Source organism: Petaurus breviceps, unplaced genomic scaffold, assembly GCF_028583685.1.
Source record: "Petaurus breviceps papuanus isolate PSGF00001 unplaced genomic scaffold, PetGlider_PUasm1.0 90700, whole genome shotgun sequence".
NCBI classification, from domain to species: domain Eukaryota; kingdom Metazoa; phylum Chordata; class Mammalia; order Diprotodontia; family Petauridae; genus Petaurus; species Petaurus breviceps.
In genome coordinates, this window is record NW_027187315.1 from 5,097,656 (window position 1) to 5,117,047 (window position 19,392).

The 19,392-nt window shown below is 42.7% G+C and overlaps 1 protein-coding gene across 1 annotated transcript in view; it reads left to right on the top strand.

Annotated features, from left to right (window-relative positions):
• Positions 1–502: 502 nt before the first annotated feature.
• NYX (nyctalopin) overlaps positions 503–19,392 on the top strand; it is a 39,777-nt gene continuing 20,887 nt past the window's right edge. Inside the window, exons 1-3 of the mRNA XM_069065673.1 lie at positions 503–907; positions 6,845–6,939; positions 8,099–8,169. Coding sequence (XP_068921774.1) covers positions 8,133–8,169 — 37 coding nt within the window. The 5' untranslated portion in view covers positions 503–907; positions 6,845–6,939; positions 8,099–8,132. The remainder of the gene's footprint in view (positions 908–6,844; positions 6,940–8,098; positions 8,170–19,392) is intronic.

Consider the following 19,392-nt stretch of genomic DNA (forward strand, 5'->3'; position numbering starts at 1 on the left):
TGAACCAGTTCTGGAGAAGCAAGGGCAGGTGGCCTTGACGACGGATCATCACCCACATCGGTCACAGGTCTGTGACTTGGGGACAGCACCACTCCTAAGAGACAGGTTTCTGATTATTTGTGAGCCTTCGGTGAATCCATTTTCCATTTTCCCTTTGCGGGTCACGCCACAGCATCTTTAAGAAAGCCGCCCTCTAATTGGCTGGCAGGCAGAGGGAGGTCTTTTACTAAAAATTGAAGGAAGTTGCAAGAACAGCAATAAGGATTGCCCCCCAGAGGGGGCTTTAAGGGGAATGCTTACACTTGGGGGAGGGGAGGAAGCTGGGGATTGGAAATGTAGGCTTCCTGGTGCGGAATATCGAATTGAAGGCTTCTATCCCAGACTTGTTTTCACAAAGGATCAGCCTCCCACCCTTCCCTCCCCTTCTTCTGCAGTCTCACTCTTTCTCCGTGTTGCCTCCTACCATCCCCCAGTCGAAAGGGAGGGGCGAAGTCCACTCCAAAACCGAGAGGGAAAAGGGCTTCCTTCTATAGTCACTGCAGGGAAGCTGATTTTTCTCGTTTTCCCCTCAAACAGCTGCTTCGTTTCCAATAGAGGTCAGAGTGAGTTAGGCTAAAATTAATCTTTTAATGGCTGGGTTCAAGATAATGAAATCCCTCTGTGCAAAGCCCCCTGCCTTCTCCCCAGGGCTGAAGATTTTCCAGGCAAGTCCATTCTCTCTTCCCTCCCTTCCTCCCCTCTTCTGGTGGGAAGTGGCCTTGATGACAGGAAAGAATGTACCAAGCCTGTGTCAGCACACTGAGTCTGGTACAGCGCACACCAAGGGGCTGGTTGCCATGGAAACCCGTCAGCAGCCTCAATATCTGTCTGCACCCGATCCAAGAGTGGATTATCAGATCTAACCAAAGTGAGAGTGTGACGAGTTTTATCTGGGCTGGAGGTGGGGGTAGGGGTGGGGGAAGGGGAAGGACACTTTCTCCACACATAATTATTTAAGTAGCCGGTTAAGCCCACCTACATCGTGGAGTCTGAGTTGGGGGATGGGGGTGGGAGATGTCAGAGGTCATCTCCTCCAATCCAGACTGATGAGAATGCCCTCTACCACATTAATAGACAGGCGATCATCTTATCTCTGCCTGAATGAAGAGCCCCAATAAGGGGGAGCCTCCCACCTCCCTCTGCAGCTCAGTCGGCTTTGGGATAGCGCTAATTGCGTGTTTTTCCTCACATCAAGCTTCAATCTTCCTCTTTCAGAAGTCTGCCGGTGCCCTTAGCTCTGTCCTCTGGGGTCAAGCAGAATATGTCTAAACGCTTCTTCCTTATGACGTCTTCATGTTTGTTTCCCCTACCCAACCTCAATCTGTCATCTAAAGCCTTCTCTGCTTCGTTCTAAATACCTCCAATTCAATCAATCCTCCTGTGTTATGTTCCCAAGGCCCTTTGCAATCCTGACTGCCCCCCTCTAGACACTCTCAGCTCACTAATCTCCCTATGAATATGGGAGAATTGAACTTCAAGCATGGTCAGACTGCAGAGTATAAGGAGACTGCCCTCTCTTTTGTTGTTGCTTCCATCAATATCTCTAAAACCACATTTGCTTTTTGGACTGCCATATCACAGTATTTACTGCTACATACATACACACATTTGTGCTATGAATGCTGAAGGTTTCCTAATGCCAATTAGAAATCACACTTTTCTATTTCTACAAAGTCCAGCAATAGGATATCAGCGTCCAGTTTTACTCCCAGACATAATCCTCGGGGTTTCCAGTTCACTGAGGACGAATCTCCTGGTGCTTCTGAGACCCCAAGGAAAAGGAAGAGTGTTGGTTGTGGTGTGTCCTTCTCCAAGAGGACCAATGATGTCAGGAGGGCGATGTCTTGACTTGCAAGTGAATTGGATTTAAATAAGGCAAGGCTGTGCAAAGTCACCCGCCTCACTCTCTCCTCCAGAGTCATCGGAGTCCGGTGGCAAGATATAGATCAGGATGACTGGTGATAGCCCCCAGACTACACACAGTTATATCCTGCTCTAAATTTTGCAAAACACTTTCCTCATAACAAGATGGTGAAATACACAGTAATCTCATCGATCACATTTTATAGATGAAAAAATTGAGGTTTGAAATTAAACTTAAGTGATCAGCCTACTTGTTATACAACTAGTTGGTGTTGGTTCAGATTCACAGGATCATAGTAATAGAGCATTTAGCCCAATTTCCTCCTTTAAAGGAGGACACTGAGACACAAAAAGGGAAGTCAAATAACTAGTGTCCCAACTAGGATTTGCACCCAATTCTTATGACTCCAAATCCAATATTTTTCCCCCTCCATGATAACTCTAGGTCAGAATGGTTTACTTTGTTGGAAGGAAGGGGTCAGAAAGGTTTCCTTGCATGCCAGAATTATACATCTGTCAACTGTATGAGACAACAATATACACAGAGACCATTTGCCAAAGTTGTTTTTCTTGACTCCATCTTCAGAAAGTTGTGGAATCTGCTCCTATTTTATGTTAAGAATGTGCTGTAGACCTGTTGTCACTAAATTTATGTAAACCTCTTTTGAGTCAATGTTAGATTATGTTTTGTTGTCATTCAGTTGTGGGATTTTCTTGGCAAACATACTGGAGTGGTTTGCCATTTCCTTCTCCAGCTCATTTTACAGATGAGGAAACTGAGGCGGACAGGGTAAAATGACTTGCCCAGGGTCACATAGCTAGCTAGATTTGAACTTACAAAGATGAGTCTTCCTGACTTCAGCTGAGCACTCTATCTACTGTGCCACCTGGCTGCCCCATTAGTTCATGAGTCTAAGTCATTTCTTAGAAAACCAGGTTCCATGCATTTCCTACCCAGTCTGTAAAGGAATAATATCTTTTATTTATCCCAGAATGACCTTCAATCCTGCCTTGGCTCTGTCAGTGTCATGGAGTTCCAGCCTGGTCACTTACTAGCTGCCTGACCTTGGGCAAGTCATTTAATCTCCTTCAGCCTTAGCTATAATATGGGGACAACAATAGTTAAGAGTGTCACAGGATTGTTGCAAAGATCAGAAGAAATTTGTAACCACAAAAGTTCACATTTAATCATGTTTGTTACTATTATTAGAATAATAATACTAAAATAGAAGTATACATTTATTCATTCAACATGGATTTTTAGGTACTCACCATATATGCTAGGCATGGTGCCAGGCACTGGGGATACAAAGAGAGAAACAGCCTTTTGCCTCCAAAAAGCTTATACTGGATCGAGGGGAACAATGCAGACACATATAAATAAATATTAACTATCTCCAACATATACAAAGTAAGTCTGCTTGGGATGGGAGTGGGAACAGTCTTAGGAGATGGTGGGCACAATGAGAGGAGCTTTTTCTTTTTGGAGGCAATCAGGGTTATGTTATTTGCTCAGGGTCAGGCAGCCTCTGAGACTGGATTTGCGCTCAGATCCTCCTGACTCCAGATCTGATTGCTTTATCCACTGCACCACCTAGCTGCCCCTATGAGCTGAGTTTTAAAGAAAACAAAGGATTCTAAGAGGTGTAGGTGAGGAGGACATTCCTGGCACAGGTAACAACAGCCTGTACAAAGATAAGGAGACAAGGCATGGAACATTGCCTGTGAGGAACAGCAACCAGGTCAGTTTGACCTGGAACACAGGGGACAGGGGCATGATATATCAGAAATTTGGGAAAATGTGTTGGAGGTAAATTGTGAAGTGTTTTAAGTGTCAAACTGTTGAGTTTGTGGGCAGCTAGGAGGCTCGGTGGATAGAGTGCTGGGCTTAAAGTCAGGAAGACTCATCTTTGTGAGTTCAAATCTAGCTAGCTGTGTGACCCTGGGCAAGTCACCTAATTCTCTCTACCTCAGTTTCCTCATCTGAAAAATGAGCTGGAGAAGGAAATGGTAAATCACTCCAGTATCTTTACTAAGAAAACCCCCAAATAGGGTCAAGAAGAGTCAGTTACAACTAAACAACAAATCAAGTTTGTATTTTATCCTGGAGCAAGAGGGAGTCACTAGAATTTCTTGAGTAGGGGAGTAACGTGGTCAGGCTGTTTCTTAGAAATATCCCTGGCAGTTAGATGGCAGATGAATCAGAGAAGAAAGAAGCTTGAGGCAGAGACAGCAATTAGGAGAGTGTTACAGTAGTGCTAATGGGAGGTGATGAGGGCCTGAAGTATTGTGGTGGTCATGTGAAGAGAGAGAAGAGGACAGCTGAGAGAGAAGTTGGGGTAGAAGAATTGGCAAGAGATCAAATGTGGGTTAGTGACAGACAGTGAGGAGTCAAGAATGGCCCTGAGGGTACAAACCTCAGGCCTCATTGCCCCTTTCCTAGATTGTTGCAATGGCCACTTTTCTTGGAGAAGGTGAGGGGAGGCAACTGGAGTTAAGTGACTTGCCCAGGGTCACACAGTTAGTAAATGTCAGAGGCTGTTTGAACTCAGGGCCTCCTGACTCCAGGGCCAGTTTCTCTATCCACTTTACCATCTAGCTGCCCTGTGAGATAATGCATATTGGAAAAATAAAATTATTGACCCTGGAATAGCCTCTTAAATGGCCCCTTGCTTCAAATCTCATCCCCCTCTGGACTATCCATCGCTGCCAATGTAGTTCTCACGGATGCAACCATGTAATTCCCCTTCTTGACCAGCCCCAGCAGCTTCCTATTGCTCCTAGAATTATAATATCAGCTCCTCTGGTTAGCTGTTAAGGCCCCTCCCAATCTGTCCCCAATTTTCCCCTGTCCTGTTGGACATTATTCCTATATCTACAATCAGCCACGCAGCCTGGTCTGCTCCTTGCACAGCCCTCCCCTCTTGGCTTCATGCTTTTACACCGGCTGCCCCCAGGCAGGGACGTGTTCTGGCCTTACCTCTGCCTCAGAGCCCCTCTTTTCCTTCAAGCTGCCCTTCAAGCATTATCTTCTTGCATGAAGCCCGTCCTGAGCTCTCCCGGCTGTATCTAGCTACTCTGTAGACATACGTTTTTATTCACTTTATGTGGCATATCTCAAAAGTCTTAGTGCCATTCTAAACTATTTAAGGTTAAGACTGCACTAAGGTTTTAAGCTATTAAAGGTTCTTCAGCAGGTTTTCAGTCTTGTTCGACTCTTTGTGAGTCCATTTGGGGTTTTCTTGGCAAAGAAACTGGAGTAATTTGCCATTTTCTTCTCCAGTTCATTTTACAGATGAGGAAAATGAGGCAAACAGGGCTAAGTGACTTTCCTAGGGTCACACAGCTATTGTCTGAAGTCATAGTTGAACTCCAAAAAAATGAGTCTTCCTTACTCCACTCTATCCAAAGCACCATCTAACTATCCCTATTAAAGATTAAGACCACTGTAAGTTTCTAAGCTATTAAAGATGAGGACTGCTAGGTGGCACAGTGTATAGAACACTAGACTTGGAATCAGGAAAACTTCTCTCCCTGAGTTCAAATCCAACCTCAGACACTTACTAGCTATGCGACCCTGGGCAAGTCACTTAACCCTGTTTGCCTCAGTTCCTCATCTGTAAAATGAACTGGAGAAGATAATGGTGAACCACTCCAGTCTCTTTGCCAAGAAAACCCCAAATGGGGTCAGGAAGAATCAAATATGACTGAACAACAAAAAGATTCTACACTATTAAAGGTTAGGACCACATAAGACTTTTGGGTCACCCTGTGTTTATGCTGTGTATTTTTATATGTACTTATCACCTCCATCATTAGAATATAAACTCTAAGATAGAATGGATTGCTTCATTCTTTGTACTTGTATTCCCAAGCCTAGCATAGCACCCTGCACATAGTAGGTGCTTAAGCAATACTCATTGATTGATTGAATGAAAAGACTGCTGTGCCCTTGACAGAACTAGGAAAGTTAAAAAGAGGTGATTTGGGTAGAAATATACTGAGTTTTGTTTTGGACGTGTTGAGTCTGAGATTCCTACAGAGCATCCCTGTGGAAACAGTGAACCAGTCACTAGAGATAATACAGGAACATTTTCCTCTTGCTTTCCTACTTAAAAAGTTGAAATTGCACTAACCAATGAACAAGTATTAGATGAATGTTCTGTGTGTCTCTAGCACGAAGTGCTAGAGGAGAAGCTGAATATCACACTTGGACAAGTGGCCAAAGATCTTTGTGGAGGAAGGCTCAGAAAGAAACTTCCTAGGTTTATCGATCTAGAACTATCAGAGACATGAGAGGCCATCCCCCTGATTTTACAAAGTAGAAAACTGAGGCTCACGGAGCTTAAGGGATTTACCCAAAATAACACAGATAGTGAGGGTCAGAAGCAGAATTCGAACCTAGAGCCTCTGACTCCAGGGTTAGGATTCTTTTCATGCTACCACCCTGCCTCCTAAATTCAACTTCAGTCTGAAAGTCCTGGTTTGGTGTGAGGGGAAGATCACTTACGATAAATGATTACATTTATCCTGTGTTTGCTTGAAGATGTATATGTAACTCTCCCTACATCCTCTCCCCAACTTTGAGTTATAAAGTCAGTGGTGCTCGGCCCTATTGTATGTGATTTGGGTGTCACAAAGCCAATATTAGGTTGATTTTGGTTGAGGGATGGGAGGAAGGGGAGTTGAAGGGGACAGGGACGATGGAGAGAAGAGAAAGGGCAGAGAGTTCTAGGGACATGAAGATAAAGCTGAATGATTTGTCAACAAAATCTGTCTTCCTCTTTGAGGCTTTATAGGGCAGACACATTTTTCCATCTCTTTTAATCCTCATCTGACAGAGAGGATTTTCTAGCCATTAAATCATAGCTTTTCTGGAAAAAAAAAAAAGAAAAATAACCACCCAAACCCACGAAATTGTGTCCCACCCCCACCTTTCCAGGACCTTATCATTTCCTGCCAAGCTTGGGCAATGGCGTAGAGAAGTGGATGATCAGTTCGGAGGGATGGAGAAAGACCCAGAGGGCGTCCTTCCAGGTAAGCGATCGATGCTCTGGCTTTCTTTATCCAACAAGAAACAGCTCTTTGCACAGATTTGCAGAATCTCGTTTTTCTAGCTCCCTAGTCAGTAATTGTTTAAAGATGTTAGTCAAGTGAAGGTCTCATAGATAGCTGTGCTGATGGTCAGAGTAGCCCCGGGGCACTTCCCAGAAGGGCTCTGAAGGTTGCTGCTGCAGTGTTTGTTTTCTAAAATTCCACCACAAAGATGGGGTGTTGGTGTGGGAGAAGAGGGGAATAAAGGAATAGGAAAATTATTAGGAAGTGCAAAATAATAAGGAATGTTATTTCCTAGTTCTAGAGCAGCAGTTTTCAAAGTGATGTTGGGAAGGGTCTCCTGGGAGTCCCCAGGCCCTTTTAGGGAATCCAAAAGGTCAAATCATTTTCATAAAAATATACAATAAAATTTAAAAAAATTAAAAATAATTTTCATAATAATATTAAGATGTTTCAATTTCCAATATGGTAAAAAATTCATATGATCCACAAAAGCAAAAGCTCTCTCTTTTTTGGGGTGGAGGGGTTTCTCTACAATTTTTAAGATTATTGGGATTCTGAGACTAAAAAGGGAACTTCTAGTTCTAGAGGTATGTGCAGCTGAGTACTGTCCTACTACTAATATTAATAATAATATGTAGATTTTTATAGTGCTTTACATTTAAAAAATGTTGTCCAGAATCACAGGGTCATGGGATTTTTAGAGTTGGAAGCCACCGCAGGAATCAGTATAGTTCAATCCTTTCATATCACAGAGGAGGAAACTGAATGGCTGTGGTGTGGTAAAAAGAGTTCTGGACTGGGAACAGAGGCCTAGATTTGAGACTCAGCTCTGCTATACACTTTGAGACCTTGGGCAAGTCCCTTCACCTCTTTGGGCTTTAGTTTCCTTATTTGTAAAATCGGAATGGGGTATCTTGACTAGTTGGCTTTTAAGGCCTCTTTCTGATCTAAATCCATGATAGACAATTTCTGAAATGCCTGGCTTGCCTTTATATAGTTCTAAGAAGCTCAGGGAGATTAGGTGATTTTATTGACCAAACTAGAACTCCCAGGAAGAAAACTTGAACCCAGATCTGGGATTTGAACTCAGACTTCCTGCCTACTGCTTTCTCCTGCTGGATTTCCTTTGTTTCCTTAGGCACAGAAGCCTTGCTGGCTCTGAGGGGCAGCACATGAACAGACTGGAGATGTTTGCCCTCATCTTGAATGGTGAGTGATCAGCAAGCCTCTTCCCCTCTCCCCTCTACCTCCCTTCCCTGCCCCCCTCCCCCCTTCCTCTCTCTTCTTTATTGCACCCCTCTGATCTTTTCTCTCCCCTCCATTTAAATCCCTAGCGCAGCCTTGAATGTTACACGCATGCGTAAGGAAACCTATTAGGAAATGCCTGAAAACCACACATTCCAGCTTTTACCCAGTAAGAGAGTATTTAAAATGGAGCAAGTGAAAGTGCCACTGAAATATTTCTTTCCGATTAGGTTCCGCAAAAAAAAAGAAAAGAAAAGAAGAAAAATAAAAAGAAAGAAAAAAAAGAAGGAACGTGATGGGGGTGTGAGGACCATAAAAAAACCCTCCAAAGCAAACACCAGCCTCCCGCCCCCCACCAGCCATATCACACCCTATCCCCATTTCCCCTCCCCCCGCCAAATTCAGTCTTCTTTTTCTGATTTTCTTATTCCCATTTCAGTTATGGATCCATGGCCTCACTGAGGTGCCCTTTCAGTTACACACACAGGCTCTTTCCCTAAAGAAACAGTCTCTTCAGGCAAACAAAGAATCCCCAATGTCACTTGCAGCATTCCAGATCAGGTAGGGGTTGCACCAGGAGAGATAGATGCTCATTCCAGATGAAAAAACCTTGGGCTGAGAGTCTCATAGAATCCTGGAACTAGAAAGGCTTTGAGAGGTTGCCTGGTCTAACCTGTCTCTGAGAAGAAATCTCTTCTACCTTCTTTTGGTTTATGATAAAGATAATATTTACAACTGGAATATCAATCTTTTTGTACAGGAAAAAAACCCCTAAAGAATCTGAATCCCTATTTGTTCAAGAAAATATAGAAAAGACATTTATTAGAGTGGGAACAAACACTTTAACAACAGTAACCTTACCCCTTGTTCCATCTTTTAAACAATAACTCAGAATTTATTAAACACTGGGATGTGTCTCCCCACCAGGTGGAAGGAAAGAAAGAGTCAAAGAGAGACAGAGAGAGAGATCTTGCTTTCAAGGAGTTTATGATTTTGAAGGAGAAGCAAAATAGGAATGCAAGAAACTCTTGGAGGAAGGATACTGATGAAAAAGTGCTAATTTCAGTGGTATAAGCCATATCACACTTAGTGGTGGCATAGACAGAAAATACAATATGATCTTTGAAAAGAAAGTTAAGTGTAAATCAAAATTGGTCAGTGAAATTGGGGGTAGGGGAAGTGCCCAAGGGAAGAAAGAAATCTCAGAAGTCAATGAAGTGTGAAGACCACTGGGCTGGGAATCAAAATAGGGGGAATGGGAAGGTTTCATAGAGAAAGTGGCTGTTTAAATTGGCTGCATGACAAGGTATTCAACAAGTGAATAGAGGGGTTAGGAAGACATTTTAGGCCTTGGGACAGGGTAAGAAAGGTAGGAGGTCTGGCATGGTCAGGAGGCCCAAAAAGAAATGCAGAGGATACCATTTAACTTCCAATTGATACCGGATTCACATCTAGTAGAACATCTCTAGATAGAAAGAAGTTCACAAACCTTGGACCCAAGGTTCTTCATAGTACTAGGATCTTGTGCTTTCTAGTTAGTGTCCTCTTGATGTTTGGGGACCTTGCTCTGCATCTTACCACTGGCAGGTCACATAAAGGCAGGCCAGACACAGAGAAAAAGTCTCTGACTTCCAACCCATCTTGCCTCCTGTGGCTCTCTTCTCTTTCTAACCTTGAACGTTTTGGCTCAGGGCTGGGGAGCCGGCAGCCTCAAGGCCACATGTGGCCCTCTAGGTCCTCAAGTGTGGCCTTTTGACTGAGTCCAACTTCTACAGAATAAATCCTTTCATGAAGGGGATTTGTTCTGTGAAGTTTGGATTTGGTCAAAGGGTCACACTTGAAGAACTAGAGGGCCATAGGTGGCTTCCAGGCCACAGGTTCCCCGCCCCTGTGGTTTGGCTGAAGTATTGAGAGCCCATATGTTTGTCAAATCTCTTCATATCACAGATTCATAGGCTTTTCTAGTTGAAAAGGACCTCAGGAACCATCTAGTCCAACATACATATGAAAAGAATCCACACTATGACATTCCTGATAAATGGTCATTTAGACCTCCAAGGAGAGGATGCCCATTTTCTCCCTAGGCAGTCCATTCTACTCTTGAATACCCCTGATTATTAGGAAGTTTTTCCTGATATCAAGCTTAAATTTGTCTTTTTGCTGCTTCTCCTTATGGGAAGTTTCCTGTTCTTTGAGACTTAGCTCGATTCCCTTCATTCTTCCGGAGGTCTTTCCCTGTGTCTCAGCTGATAATGTCTCTTCCTCTGAGAAGACCTTCCATTCATTCTGCATTAGACTCATTCTATAAATCTCATCCCTTCTTGTGAAGGAATTTGTCTTATTTGAAGACAGCTAACATGTTCCTTCTTCTTTTCCAAATTTTTGGTCTCTCCAAGATAAACATCTTTCCATCCTCATGTGACATGGACTCAAGGCCTTTCCTCTTCCTGGTTGTCTTTCCCTGGACAGTGTTCAGCTTTTCAGTGTGCTGGGCCAGAGTCAGGAATGATTCAAATCCAGCCTCAGACACTTAGTAGTTGTGTGACTGTGGGCAAATCATTTAACCTCTGTTTGCCTCAGTTTCCTCAACTGTAAAATGGGAACAAAATCTGACAGAGTCATTGTGAAGATCAAATGAGATAATACATAGAAGGCACTTAATAAATGCTTATTCCCTTCCCTTCTCCAATTTTCTGAAACCATGGAGTCCAGAATTGAACATAATAATCTGTCTGACCCCTGCATAGTCCTTGATCTTGTGTTAAGTACTTCTTCCATGCTGTAGAGTCTTGTCATTCCTGTTTGTTGTACACTTCCTTTATTACTGTCCACTGGCAGCCAATGTCCCAATAACTTGGGAAAGGGAGGGGAAGCAGACAGAACAAGGTGGCACCTATAATTCTCCTTAGCAGAGACAACTGTATTTTTCAAGTGAAATGAACTAGTCTCTAAAGGAAAAGAAGGAAAAATTAAACAAACAACTTTACAGGGAGAAAGTTGTCCAATTATAGGACATGGAAATCTTATTCTGAGATACTTCTAATCTAGTTATAATTAATTATGCCAGCACAGCTTCCAGGGCTCATCAGCCCCATTCTATCTAAAGAACTTCCCCTAGAGAGGTTGGTGCCTTCTCAGCAATTCATAGTGTTAGCTTAAAGGTTCCTGAGTTGACAGTGTGATATGATAGTCCCTCCCTTCCCCAATTGAATGCATCTGTAACTGTGCTAAGTGAAGCCTATTTTCCAGGAATAAGGAGGAATGAGCATCTGCCCTGGTCAGATCATCTCTAAAGCATTGTGTAGAGCCCTAGATGGTAGAGTTTAGGAAGAGCCTTGATAATCAGGAGAGCAGCTAGAGGAAGGCAGCCAAGATGCTGAAGGACCTTGAGTCTATGTCATATGAGGATAGAGTGAAGGAAGTGTAGATGTTTAGCCTGGAGAAGAGAAGACTCAGGGGGAATATGATAGCTGTCTTCAAGTCTTTGAAGCACCATCATGCTGAGGAGGGAGGAGTCTTAGTCGGTTTGACCTCAGAGGGATGGGTAGCATGTGGCCAAAGGGAAAATTGAGATTTGATCTCAGGAAGTTTCCTAATAATCTGAGATATCTAAAAGTGGAATGACCTGCCCAGGGAGAAAGTGGGTTCCTGCTCCTTGGAAATTTTTTTTGGCCTTTTTTTTTTTTTGGAGGGCAATTGGGGTTAAGTGACTTGCCCAAGGGTTAGGGTTAGGCTATTTTTTGTGTTAAATGTCTGAGGCCGGATTGGAACCCAGGTCCTCCCGACTCCAGGGCCAGTGCTCTATTCACTGCACCACCTAGCTGCCCTGGAAATTTTTAAGGAAAGGCTGGATGACCAATTACTTATGTAGGATATTTTATTGGGGGATTATAGATTGGACTAGATGGCCATTAAGATTACTTCTGACTCAAAACAATTTAGTTTTCTTCTTTTTCACTGGTATGTTGAAAGATTTATTTTTAATGACTGTTTTATCTTAAAAGTTTTTATTCAGTTATTTCTGATATTAAAAATAGAAAGTTTAAAAACAAGAGAAAGTATGGTTAAAACAAAATGCACCAATACTTTTAAAGATTTTAAAAATCATTACATTTCTTTTCTTTTTTTCTTTTAAGCAATCAGGGTTAAGTAACTTGCTCAAGGTTACACGGCCAGGTGTTTCTGGGTGGGTGCTAAGTGTCTGAGCCAGGATTCGATCCCTAGGTCATCCTGACACTGGAGCCGGTGCTCTTACTCGCTGTGCTACCTGGCTGCCCCTAAAATCATTACATTTCAAAGGTTTTCTTTCCATTACAAAATTCTGCCTAAGATAAAACAGCTTGTAAGTGATATAGTTAGGACTTCAAACCAAGCTCTTCTGACTTTGAGAAACCTCAGTGCTCTTTTCACTATTCCCCTCCACCCCTACTCCAGTCTATTACACTGTAAGCTAAAAGTCAATAAACTGCTATTACTAAGTGAATTTTAAGTTCCTTCTTGAAGGTAGGAACTATGTTTTATTAATTTTTCTATTTCCCTCACAGTCTAGCATAAGACTTTGCTTTAAGTAGGCACTCATTAAATGATTATTTAAATTCTTGTTGAATCTTATAAATTCATTTACCCTAGGTATTAAAGACTTAATATATAACTCCTCTCAAGAGTACTACATTTGCATAAGGAAGAAAGTCTTAACAAGAAGGAATATCTCATCAATGTTGGAATTTCAGACATTAGCTGAGGAAGTATTTTCTTTGAGGTGGAAGAGGGGGGCTTCTTTCCTAGAGACTCCTTAATTAACACACCATTAGATATGACTTTCTTTATCTACATGTAAAGCTAGTCTTAGCTTCCAGCTTCATATACTGGCAACTCAAGAGAGGAATCGTGGAACAGTGGGTGAGAGCTGGGCTCTGAGCCAGGGAGATCTGAATGGAAGACCCATCTCTTAGACCTACTGACTGAGTAGCTCTGGACAAGTCACTTAACCTCTCAGTGCTCTAGACAACTTTCTAAATCTACAGGTTGCAAAGAAGGTGCCATCCTGCATCACACAGTTTCTTCACCAGTAAGTCCTCTATACCAGGGAAGTTAGAGGTCAGTTCCCTATCCTTGATTATCATAATCTGCCTGGGGAAGACTTGCAGACCAAGTAGCAAAATAGATTGATTTCTTCATTCCAACTGGTCCATTGCTGTGGCTGATAAAAGCACCTGAGGGAAGAGTTTTGAAACTACAATTCCTCTCCAATCCCTAGAAAGATCCTTGGTTGGTTTCCATACCAAATGCTAATTGGGAAACCACAGGTGTTTTTTGGAGTAAACATGTTTGGTTTAGCTTGTGCATATTAAACAAATGTTCTTTTGTTTGAGAATTCCACTCTGGGTCTCAGCCCAAAGCCAATGGTGGTGGGTGGTGGGGTGGGGATTGAAGAAGGGGGCAGCTCACAAAACAGAAGTAGTTGAATAGATTTAAAAAAAAAAAAAACCAAACCTGAATGAAACCTTCCCCCTTGCTATTTTGATTTTATGAGGCCCATAAGTAATTTTAAAACAAAATGAATGAAGAAACACTCCATTTTGAGTCTGTGGTTGGAAGCTGCATGAGTAACCATTCCCTTAGCTAACCCTGAGAGGATAAAATAAATCCCAACATGTATATAAAAGTGTATGAATTGTAGAAAGCGGAACAACTCAGCTAGTATGGATGAAGACATCCTCTAGAAGGGGAAATAGGCAGGGACGGTGTCTGCTGCTCTCCACAGGCTAGTCAGCATACCACCATTGTGAAACATGAGCAGGAATCCATCATTTGTGCTATGGGGAGAGACAATTCTACTGAGGTACAGGAAGTCATTCCTTTTAGACTTTGTAATATTTAATATCCCAATAGACACCCCTTTTAATTGCTTCCATCAGTCTGCCTATTTGCAATCAGATGGCAGTTAAGCATTACCTAATTTAATTTCTTGAATTCAGAGTCTGTAGAGTAACATACAGTACTTGACAGATTCTTCATATGGGATAGTTTATCCTCATTACTGTTGTTAATGATTACCTGTGGTTCTCAAGGGTGATACTAGTGGAGTTCAGGGCTCTGACCAGTCCTACCAGCAGACAGGCCTTGCAAGCTCGGGCCTGGTGAACAGGACTAGCCTCCCTAAACTCAGAAAGGCTTTAAGGCACCAGGGGCTTGGCAAGGAGGGGTGGTTGCCAGTTGTATCCATGCAGTACCCATAAATGGTGAAATCCCAGATCCTTGAAGTATTAAAATATTAGTGCTTTCATTGATGCTAAGACAGTATGGCATAGTGGTTAGAGAATTGGCTTTAGAGTGAGGAAGTCTGGAATTCAAGCCCTGCCCTGCTGCATAGTGGCCATGTGACCCTGAGCAAGCTACATGACCAATCAGTGCCTCAAGAACGTTCTTTAAAATGAGTAGATTGTTGGAGCTGTTAGGTGGTGCAGTGAATAAAGCATTGGTCCTGGAGTCAGAAGGACCTGCATTCAAATCCAGCCTCAGACACTGTAGCAGCAAGCACCCGGCGCCCCCAGGGTTTGCCGCCACCACAGGTTCTTGGATCTGCTTTGTTAAAGGAAAGCAACTCAAAATGGGTTAACAAGCTTACTTTAATCAGTCAGACATATATCGTTTACCTTGTTCAGGGCAAAAAGGTCAGCACCCCGAACTTCAAAGCATACAGGCAGAATTATCAAGACAGAAACAGATCAAGTAGATTTCCAAACTGTCCATCCATTACATCCATACCCAGTCAACATCTGGGTTTCCACATCTGGGTTTTTCAAAGCCGGGGGACTCTCAACAACGGCTTCCCAGAATTCAGATCAAATCACAGAACACTTCTCAAAGTGAGTCCCAAAACAAAGCTACACCTCAGGGCTTATATAGCCTTCTCCTGGCTCAGAGAATGTAACAACCTTTTGGACCCACTGGCCAATCAAAAAGTATCTACTGAAAAACAAGCCTCCCACCCCAGGCTTCAGGTGCACTTTAGCCTAGGGGCAGGGAAGATCTTCCAAATTTGCATTCCCATTACAGACACTTAACACAAAAACTAGCCATGTGACCTTGAGCAAGTCACTTAACCCCAATTGCCCTCCAAAAAGCAAAACAAATGAACAAACAAACAAACAAAAAATGAGTAGATTGTGGGTCCCTCAAGGGCCAGGTCTAAGGAAGGTAAAGCTTCCTTTATATTCCTAGCACTTTGCAGAGTGCCTGGTGCCTAAAAGGCATTTAAAAAATTCTTATTGGTTGATTAAGACCATAATGTGCAGGGTCAACAGGAATTCCTCACTATCCCAATGGAATCACATGTCTGGACAAAACAAACAAAAATACAAACAAACAAAAAAATAACCCTACTCACAGACAACAATATCTTATGCTTTTTACTTTGAAAAGTAATTTTACAACATAATTTCATTTAAGTCTTACAACAATCCCGTAAAAGATTGATTTCCTTTTAGGAAGGTATTATTTTGTTCAGTTGCACCAGACTCTTTGTGAACCCATTTAAGGTTTTCTTGACAAAGATAATAGAGTGGGGGCGGCTAGGTGGCACAATGAATAGAGCACTGGCCCTGGATTCAGGAGGACCTGAGTTCAAATATGGCCTCAGACACTTACCACTTATTAGCCATGTGAACTTGGGCAAGTCACTTGACCCCAATTGCCCGGCCTTCCCCCATTCAGGAAAAAAAAGTTACTGGAGTGGTTTGCCATTTCCTTCTCCATCTTATTTTATAAATAAGGAAACTGAGGCAGACAGGGTTAAGTGATTTGCCCACTGTCACACAGCTAGTAAGTGTCTGAGGCTGAATTTGAATTCAGGAAATTGAATTTTTCTGATTTCTGAGAAAGCTGAGACTTCCTGACTTGAGAATTCTTGCACTCTATTCACTGCTCACCTAGCTGCCCCAAGATAATATCATGCAAGTATTAATTCCTCTTCTTGATAGATATAAATTCTCTTTATTCTAGTCCTCATTGCAGGGGTAAGGCCACTAGTTCAAGTTCTGGGTTAATTGGAAAACTTGAACAATGGCCTTGCACTTTGGTTTTCAAAAGGCTTATTTTGTGAGAAGATGGGACAGCAAGGAGCTTTCCATAGACCACTGCCAAGGAACAAAGTAATCTTGGGAAATCCATACATCCAGTGGGAGACGCAGAATGAAAGACTCTGTGCAGCTCTGCCTCATTTAAATCCAATTCACACACAAGTCAAGCATCAGTCTCAGCATGTTATCGGTCCCCTTGGAGAAGGAAGGAGAAGCAACAGCAGCAGATCGAGAGAGCACAAAGGTGTAGAAGGAGAAAAATAGCTGATGGAGTGGCGAAGAAGCACCAGTTTGTCAGGGAGCCACAGCATGAAGGTGCCTGGATTTCTTCCTCCAAGCACTGAGTCATATGAATGATATAGGCCGAGGAAGATGGGGCCTGCCACAGGAGAGGCTTGCTTGACTCCCTGCCTGCAATCTTGAGTTCCTTCCATGCACGTGTATGGGTGTGGGCTCAACCCTGGGATAGCACTATGAGTCTGGAAGTCTCTAAGGTGCTGGAAGAAGGGGATGCTTGCTGCCAGAGGGAAGGGCTGTTTGACCTTCTGGGAACCTTGTCCACAGTCATAGAAAAAGTTTTATAGAAAAAATTGAGGCCATTCACCATCCACTTCCTTCTCTCCCTTCTCCCTTATCTCCTATAGGTGCCTCCTGCCGCTATCTCCGCCCTGGTCTCCGTCTCATGTTGATGGAGTGGCCTTACTCCTTATGAAGGCAAAGTCTTCTACCCAGTCAAGTGATCCCAGTCCATCCCAATAGATTGTCCCCTCTGTCATCCCCACTCTCTCACCTGCTTTCAATCTCTCCTTCTTTACTGGCTCATTTTTTACTGCCTACAGACATGTCCTTGTCTTCCCATTCTCAAAAAACCCTCTTTCCATTGTCCTATTTCTCTTTGGCTCTTTGTAGCTAAACTCCTTGAAAAGGTTGTCTATGATAGGTGCCCCTACTTTCTCTCCTTCTCATAATCTGGCTTCTGACCTGACCATTCCAAACTGCTGGTATGTTATTTTCCCCATTCCATTTTAAGCTCTTTGAAGCGAGGGACTGTCTTTTTCTTTTTTTGGAGGGGGAAGTCAGGGCAATTGGGGTTAAGTGACTTGCCCAAGGTCACACAGCTAGTAAGTGTTAAATGTCTGAGGTTGGATTTGAACTCAGGTCTTCCTGACTCCAGGCTGGTGCTCTATTTACCGTTCCAACCAGCCGCCCCAAGGGACTGTCTTTTGCCTCTTTTTGTATCCCTTAGTACTTAGCACAGTGCCTGACACATTTGGTGTTGTTGTTCATTTGTTTCAGTTGTATCCCACTCTTCGTGACCCCATTTGGGGTTTTCTTGGCAAAGATATTAGTGTGGTTTGCCATCTCCTTCTCCAGCTCATTTTATGGATGAGATAACTGAGGCAAAGAGAGTGGCTTGCTTACATGGCAAGTGAGGGCCCTTTCAGACATGAGACAAATTTTGATGATCCCGGGAGATCATCAAAAACTAGGAGGGATGCTGAGTGAAGTGAGCAGAACCAGGAGAACATTGTACACGGTAACAGCCACATTGTGCAATGACCAGCACTGATAGACTTAGCTCTTCTCAGCAATGCAAGGATCTAAGACAACTCCAAAAGACTCACAATGGAAAATGCCATCCACATCCAGAGAAAAAGCTGTGGAGTCTGAACGCAGAGCAAACAACACTGTTTTCTCTTTCTGGTTTTTTTTTTTTTTTGCTTTCTTGTAGTTTTTCCCTTTTGTTTTGATTCTTCTTTCACAACATGACTAATGTGGAAACATGTTTAGTATGATCATACATGTATAGCCTATATCAGATGGCATGCTGTCTTGGGAAGGATGGAGTGGAGAGGGGGGACAGAATTTAGAACTCACAATCTATAGAAGTTAATGTTGAAAACTAAAAATAAATAATTAATTTAAAAGTAGGGGAGAGAAACAAGCTATAGAGAGTATTATTAGAGGCACTCAGGATTCAACTAAGTTTGTGGAAAGTCAAAGATGCAGCAATAGGCCACTATTTACTATTGTTTTCTATATGTACAGAATCATAACTAGCAATCCTACTACCTGGCATAAGCACCCAAAACTGCCCAGACCAAACAGTATGACCTGAAATAAACTTTTAAAGACAAATTCAGTTGATTTTGGGCTAAGGAGAGACTCTGGGCTACCCTGAGGCTGCTGGAGGAAGGAACAAGGTAGGAAGGTTTGGGGAGATTTTGGTTTAGAAATTCTATTCAAAAGATTCCTGATCCAATTTTCCAAAAACAAAACAAAACAAAATTGGTAGGAGCAAGTAGCCAGACTGCTGAGCCTTTTCAGTTTCTGGACAAAATTGAGAAGGGAAATTGGTTCTTGGACCATAGAACTTCCGTTAATACATTGAATCCCCCAATGAAACATTCTTCAGAGGCAGAATACTGCATGTCCAAAGCCTAACATTGCTAAAAGTCAGTCCGCCAAAGGCAGAGGAAATCAAAATAAATAAACTGGTTTGGAATATAGATGACTTTACTCTATGGTAGAAACAATCCTGACCTCAGGAATAGGTTAAGGAGGGTTCTTAAACCATTTTTGTGTCATTGACTCCTGTGGTAGTTTGGCGAAGCCTGTGAGCCCCTTCTCAGAATAACGTTTCTAAATGCATAAAGTTAAAAACATAGTATTGCAGTGGAAACCAATTATATTAAAATAAAGTTATCAGATAATATTTAAGTTGATAGACACCAGGTTAAGAACCCCTGGGATGCTAGAGGGAGAGAGTGGTCACTTATGTGTCTGTACACCAGAAGGCACCAAATAACCAACAATAGATAAGTTCAAGGGGAGGAAAGGACAGGGAAGATGTTCCTCTATTCATTTAATGCTCACTAACAGGAAGCCACAGACATTGTGGAGAGAAGGGTAGCCTCATGAATACTTTGTTAAGAAGAATGAACAGCGTGGAGAAGGACACAATGGGTGGAGCTGGCCTGTGAGTGAGGCAGACCCGGATTCAAGTCCTGCTCCAATACCCCTGGTCTCATGTGGTTCTGGTCAGAGCAGATCCTCTGTTTCCCAGACAATCCCATAAACAACAGTAGCTTGCAGCACAATGGTA